At 33.6% G+C, this 7,068-nt stretch overlaps 1 protein-coding gene across 1 annotated transcript in view; it reads right to left on the bottom strand.

Annotated features, from left to right (window-relative positions):
- LOC106870169 (monocarboxylate transporter 12) overlaps positions 1 to 7,068 on the bottom strand; it is a 33,265-nt gene that overhangs the window by 12,307 nt on the left and 13,890 nt on the right. Inside the window, exons 8-11 of the mRNA XM_052975264.1 lie at positions 6,668 to 6,783; positions 5,991 to 6,156; positions 4,067 to 4,339; positions 3,351 to 3,476 (exon numbers count right to left, since the gene is read on the bottom strand). Of these exons, the coding sequence (XP_052831224.1) occupies positions 3,351 to 3,476; positions 4,067 to 4,339; positions 5,991 to 6,156; positions 6,668 to 6,783 (681 nt within the window). The remainder of the gene's footprint in view (positions 1 to 3,350; positions 3,477 to 4,066; positions 4,340 to 5,990; positions 6,157 to 6,667; positions 6,784 to 7,068) is intronic.

Raw genomic sequence — 7,068 nt, 5'->3', positions numbered from 1 at the left:
TATATATATATATATATATATATATTGTGGTTTTGGTGTGTAAGCACCTGATATAGGTCGACCATAAGATTCAGATAAATGGGAAATACTGCCAATATTTTTGTCTTTCTTTTCTCTTCCACACATTGTATATGAGTTTATACTTTTCTCCTATGTATCCAGACTTTACGGTCACTCTGTATTTGACCTAATCTATCTATCTATCTATCTATCTATCTATCTATCTCCTCCTACCTTTGGTAAGTTTATTAATTTTATTATTGAACACATTTCTATAAAGAAGGGAGTAGAAGATCGGATGATGTGTGGCCATAAATAACAGTCGATTTCTCTGTTAGAAAATATTTCCATATATTTCTTTTTTAAGGAAAATTAAATTATAAAAAATGTTTTCACTCTTGCAACCCACTTTTAGTCCAATTCTTTGGAGAGCAAAAACATGTTTGGCATTAATTTGATCAACTTTGTATTTCATTCTTCCGAGATCCAAACAAAATACTTTACCTGAGTCGTTCCAATCCAGGAGTATCAAACAAGTAAGGCTTGGCGATCCGGATTTAAGCATAAACTAAATCCCATGAGCCACATAAGGATAATTAATCCCAAAAGACGCTATTTATAATGTAGGACAAAGTAAATGGATAACAGGGTCGTTGTACATTACGGCAAGTTTAATACCAACAATAAAGGGGAAAATACGAAGTGTTATCAAAACTGGAACCAGTGTTTTGGTTTTCATGTAAAACGCTTAAAATGTTTAGTCGGAGGGTGTATCAGACTAAACATTGTTGCAGTGCCTATGTTTGACAACTTTGACGTAATATACTGATGATAGTAGACATACCAAACCTACTGTAGCAGAGACTAGAAGTAGTGACCATAAAACGTATTTGAGTAGCTAACCTTACATTACTTAAAACTAAACTTATTAAATCGTGGTTGCATAAGGTTGGAGTTGCTTCAAATGAAAATATGATAAAATAATTTAAATCATATTTCATTTAGAGTTGTTGGCAAAGATATAAATGCCTGTTTATTAGATATTTTACAGATAACAGTATAAAATATTTGCTGGGTGCATTGTTAAAGAAATCGTTTCATTAATGATAAAAAAAATGTGGAAACTATTCATGGATTTTAAAACGAAACAGGTCTTCACAAAGGTCTGTCTCATTTTAAAAGATGAAGTGGATTTTGATACTTTTCTTTACAAAAGAAAACAAGCTTTTGATTATATTCGAAATGTTTAATAACGTTGGGTGAAGTCAATCTATATATACGAAATATATAATTACAATTTAATAACAAATGTTATTTTTATATTTCAGGACTGGTTTTCGACACCACAAACTCATTTCTGGCTGTTTACCTTGCTGGTGGAACTTGCGCATTGACTAGTTTAATTTTATTTTTATTAATTGGTTGTCGGGATATATTTCACCAGAAACGTCTGAAGAAATAAACTCTGATTTCTAAAGTGTCTTTACTACTAGTTCATATTTATATTTTGTAAATTAATAACAGAAGAGCGTGGACTATCTGAGAGTGTTTGTCATTGAAGAGATCAAATGAGATCGAAACATCGGTATCTGATGATCTGAACAAGCTCCTGTGATTTTAAAAATATACTTCTCTTCAGGAACTTCCTCGGTGACAAAATATTAAAGCAAGTGCTGTATATATACTTGTTTATGCATTATAAATGTTACACACATATTATTTTAGATGTATACCCCTTGATATAAGCAGATAATGTTTGATGTAAAGTAAGCGGTAATGTGTATTCACTACGCATGATAGAAAGAGCTACGAAATAATCCTAAAAATATTCGCTTCAGTTTTATGATACGTAAATATATTTTAAAGCATCTAATTCGTTTTAGCATTATTTTCATCATAAATATTTCCACGAGAAATAGTCGGGAGATATTAATCTTACTTTAAATCAAAGACTTCTGGGATTTCTTTTATAAATATACGTTTAGAATAATGTTCAGTGTTGATCAGATGCTGTCGATGGTTCTTATGTTTTTCCTGATCTTTCACCCAGTTTACTGAAACGTTGCTTAAATCAAACCTATCGCCTCCTTGTTTAAACTTAAGCGACTGCTTGCGCTCAGAGTTCAAACTCCACCGAGGTCGACTTTGCTTTTCATCCTTTGCAGGATGATAAAATGAGTTCGATTTTAGCAATGGGATCGATAAAATCAGCTTACTTCTCTCTTCAAAATTGCAGGCCTTTGCCAAGCTTAGGATTATTTAGATTTTTCTCCTTGGCTCAGACTGCGGCCATATATTTGTGTGTGTGTGTGTGTGTGTGTGTGTGTGTGTGTGTGTGTGTGTGTGTGTGTGTGTGTGTGTGTGTGTGTGTGTGTGTATGTGTGTGTATACATATGTATGTATGTATTTATCACAACTAAATTTCAGCCGTAGTTTAAACACTGATGCATTCTGCCTTCCCACCATTATTTTTCTTTTATATCATTATACCTCACTGCTTTTCTCACTGTTTACTTTTCCATTATTATTATTATTATTATTATTACCATTATTATTATTATTTGATAAACTGTCTGTTTCCCTGATATATGTTTGTGAAAACGTTCTTCACTTTTTCCTAAATAAATATTTCAAGCGAGAAATAGTTTCTGGAGTTGTACCATAGGCATTTCGGAAAGGGCTTGTCCTACCCGAAACAAAAAGGACAGGCGTGACTGTAAAAAGTTTGCGTGATTGTAAAAAGTTTGCGTCCTTTCCAACCACATTGTTTCGGAAATGATTATATATATCAGAAAACACTTTCCCATGGTGCCACACATTGGAACTGAACCCGTAACCATGTGTTTGGGAATCGAACTTTTTACCACAATACCACGTCATACTTTAGCGACGGCGTTAATAATAAATGGATACTATGGCTAATTTTTTTGAGTCCACTTATCATATTTAGAACTCGCTTTATGTGTGTATCCATGTGTAAACACATATGTGATGCAAAATATATTTATGTGACAAATCCTCTAAAGAAAACAGAATATAAAGAAATATAAATTTTAAACGAAACAGAAACATTTTATGAAATAAAATTTATTTTATACAAAATTTATTACGTAAAGTTATTAACGAAATAACCACTAGTGCAAGAATGCCACAGGCTCCAGATCCATGGAACACAACCAGGAACGATCCGGTGATGTCATAAAACAGCCCTAAAAGGACAAATTAATATAAGTGTAAGGCTTCTCTGTGTGGAAATGGTTTTCGATACAAACATAGAGAAGTACATTGCACCGGTTACTTTCAATATTACATTACATAAACATATTGAAGAATAACTTTGATGAGCTTACCAAAAAGAGGAGGGGAAACTAGTCCTGCGATTCCACTCGTGACACATAGAACACTGTATGCCTTTGTAGAATGTTCTAGACCAACGACTTCAGTGGTTAACACCAGTCTTAGTGATACGGTAAACCCTGGAGTAAATGGAGAACGGTACAGCTTCAGAATGCCACACACAAACACACACATATATATATATATATAGACAAATACACAAACATATTTGTGTGATTTTTTTATAAAAACGACACAGAATGACGAGTCTAGGCGTTCAAGTGCAAGTGCTGCAAAAACCTGCAACAAACCATGTGCAGAGAGTAAAAGACAAATGGATTTGTCAGGCAGGAACTCGCCAAATATGTGGACAGACAAGAACCACGTCTTGCTGCTGCACAACAGCAAAGCTCGGCTGAGAAGGAGATGCATCCCAATACGACTCTTTGCCAAAAACTAGATTCCAATACACAGTGGAAGAAGAGCAAAGAAAAGGATGTCACGAATCTCTTGCTTCGGCAAAATATCAACGATTTGACAAGTCTCAAAATTGCGGCCCTTCTTCGTGTGTTGGTACTCCAGAATCAGTAGTGATTAGCTAACTGCTAGATCGTTCAGAGCAGCACAACAGCGACGGGTTGAGCCAGTCAGGAGATGATGGCGATTATGAATATACGAACATTACAATAAAATTCTAAAATGAATTGTGTTGACAATGTTATAAACTTACCGAGAGCAAGACTGTAGAGACAGACTACAGGAGCGATGTATTGGAAGGTATAGCAGTATGGCAGCAACATAGTAGAAACAGAGGATATTAGCAGAGAGAAGATGTACATGTTCTTGGTACCAAAGTGAAGCAGATCAACAAACACACCAAGTAAGAATTCACCGATTGTTGTGAATAATCCGAGAAGTGACATTAAAATGGCGGACTTCTTTTGAGTCATGCCAAACGACCAAACACAGAGAGGTGGCATATATATTATCGCGGTTATACTTACTGAAATAAAAATGAAAGAAAGTGATAAAAATAGTGAGAAAAAGTGAGATGATACAAAGTTAAAGGGACAAAAAGGATGTCGGAATGGAGATGAGTAAGAAAAGAAACGTGCAGAACAAAATTTGATGTAGCTAAACGTCTACAGTCAATGTATTAGTTCTTATTATTTTTGTTAGTAATGTCAGCTAGTAATTTTATTTGGTTGACGTGAGACATCTGTGAGCGTAGATACACAAAAAAAAATCAAGACAATCTTTTCTACTCTAGGTACGGAGCCGAAATTTTTGGGGAGGGGGCCAGTCGATTAGATTGAACCCAGTACGCAACTGGTACTTAATTTATCGACCCCGGAAAGATGAAAGGCGAAGTCGACCTCGGTGGAATTTGAACGTAGACGGATGAAATACTACTAAGCATTTCGCCCGGCGTGCTAACGTTTCCGCCAGCTTGCAGCCTTAGAAAATCAAGACATTAACACAGAATGACTTTTCTCACAACCAAATATTTCTACAAATGTATCTGAATTTTCTTATATTTGAAATCATAGAAAATAGCTTTGTAGCGTCAGTTTATCATAAATGCAAAATAACACCACAGAGGAATCGATGTAAGCTTGAGCAATATACCGCGATAGTTGAACCACGATAGGTGAACCGTGATATGGTGAGGGATTACTGTATTTTCTCAATGTACTCTTGGATAATTTCTGAAATTATGCTTTAATTAAATATAAGAATTTACAATTATAATACAATTGTCACAATTCGAACGCTAATTACATTTATAATAATTATTATGATAATAATTAGAAATAAGAATTTTCTAATATTATTAATAATTTTCTGATTTATGCACAAAGTTAGATTTTTGAGGATTAGCTGATTAAATCGACCCAGGATTAATTGTTGCTTCATTTTATCGGCCCCGAAATGATGAAAAACAGAGTTAACATTGGTGGGACTTGGATTCAGAGCATAAAAAGGGGCAACAAATACTACAAAGCAATTTTCCAGAAGAAAATACAAGAATAAACATGAGAAGCCAGGGAGAATAATCGAGTGGAAGTTATGTAGAAAGCTAGGATCTGGTTAAGTGGTTTGAACATGAATCTAGTAAACTGCTAGAAAGTAAGAAATGGGGATTTTAACATTTAGTTTGATAAAGTAATAGAAGCTAGAATGCTTGGTTTAATAGTAGTAGACCAAAAGAATAGAAAGTGCCAGATAATTGATTTAACAGGCGTATATGACGAGAAAGATAATATGAGGGGTATAGAGAAAATAGCGAAGTAGCAGGACCTAGCCATTGAATTACAGAGGCTATGAAAGGTAAGATATATCACTGTAGTTATAGGTGTATTAGAAACTACACCTAAAGATTTGAACGGATGGATAGAGGAAATAGGCATAAACCCTAGTTTAATGCAGCTCCAAATTGCTATCATTAGGGACAGCTAGGATAGGTTCTTGGCATCAAAAGTTACTTGTTGTAGCCTGATGATAGGAATTTTGTTCAACTGTCTAATCTGATGAGAATAAATGCAATAATAATCATTATAGCAATAATGATAATCCTTTCTCATATAGTACAAGGCCTGATTATTATTATTATTATTATTATTATTATTATTATTATTATTATTGCTACTTACACACCCAAAAGCCATAGGACAACATCAGTAACACAAAGTTAACATTTTTAAAAAGTTCAACACCAATTATATTTGAGCAGCGCTTCGCCAACGATCTCTCATCTTTCCGGTTCCTGACAATGCATTCGCCATTGAGACCATTTTTATCTGCTGTTGAAAGACTCTCCTAAAACAATAAAGAAAAGAATTTAGATTAATATTCAAAGAATTTTAATAATGATTCTTTTAAGCGTTGTGATTCCTTTTTATAAGTGTCTCACCATTTTATGTTAATGTTGCTTTGTAATTTATCATTTCGTAACGTTGAAATGTGCAATAATTAAACTAAAGGCGGCAGATGACATATCCAGACTGGACATGTGAATTATATCCTTTTAAGTAACTCCTCCATATGAAACACGTTGAATTCAGGGTTAGTTCATTTGCCTTGGGTTACACCATGCTGAGGATCCCAAAAGACAGATTAAATAGACTGTACACAAACACCATCGATGTAAGCTTTTCTTAAACCACGAAACTTTAAAAACTTTATTTTATGCAGAAATAAAATGGAAAAGATTAAGAGCTAAAAATATACATATTTCGATATACTCAGAGAAAAACACATCGTTAATAATTATAAATATTTATTAATTATCAGTATTAATTAACAAACAATAAAACAATTACTCTCTCACCACGTTCTGCGTCTCTTTTAACATTATGAATCTCTCGTTTCGGATCCTTCTCTCTCTGGTGCTTCCTGTGTTGTGAGATTCTTCATCTTCCATCACAGAAGTTTGGTTGGTTCCGTCTGGTGAGGCAGAAATTAGATTTCTACAAAACAGTAAGGATCGTGTTCTTTTTCTGTGTCTACCATTGTCTGTTTCATTTTCTCCCCACAAAACTGTACATAAATACATACTTAAATACACACACACATACATATGTGCGTATGTGTATTCCTGTGTATATATACATATATATACATAAACACATATATGCATGCATATATATCTTTGTGTATATATATATATATATATATATATATATATATGATTATGTGTATATATATATATATATATATATATATATATAT

Source organism: Octopus bimaculoides, chromosome 20 (genome assembly GCF_001194135.2).
Source record: "Octopus bimaculoides isolate UCB-OBI-ISO-001 chromosome 20, ASM119413v2, whole genome shotgun sequence".
NCBI classification, from domain to species: domain Eukaryota; kingdom Metazoa; phylum Mollusca; class Cephalopoda; order Octopoda; family Octopodidae; genus Octopus; species Octopus bimaculoides.
This window is presented reverse-complemented; position numbering and strand designations above follow the sequence as displayed.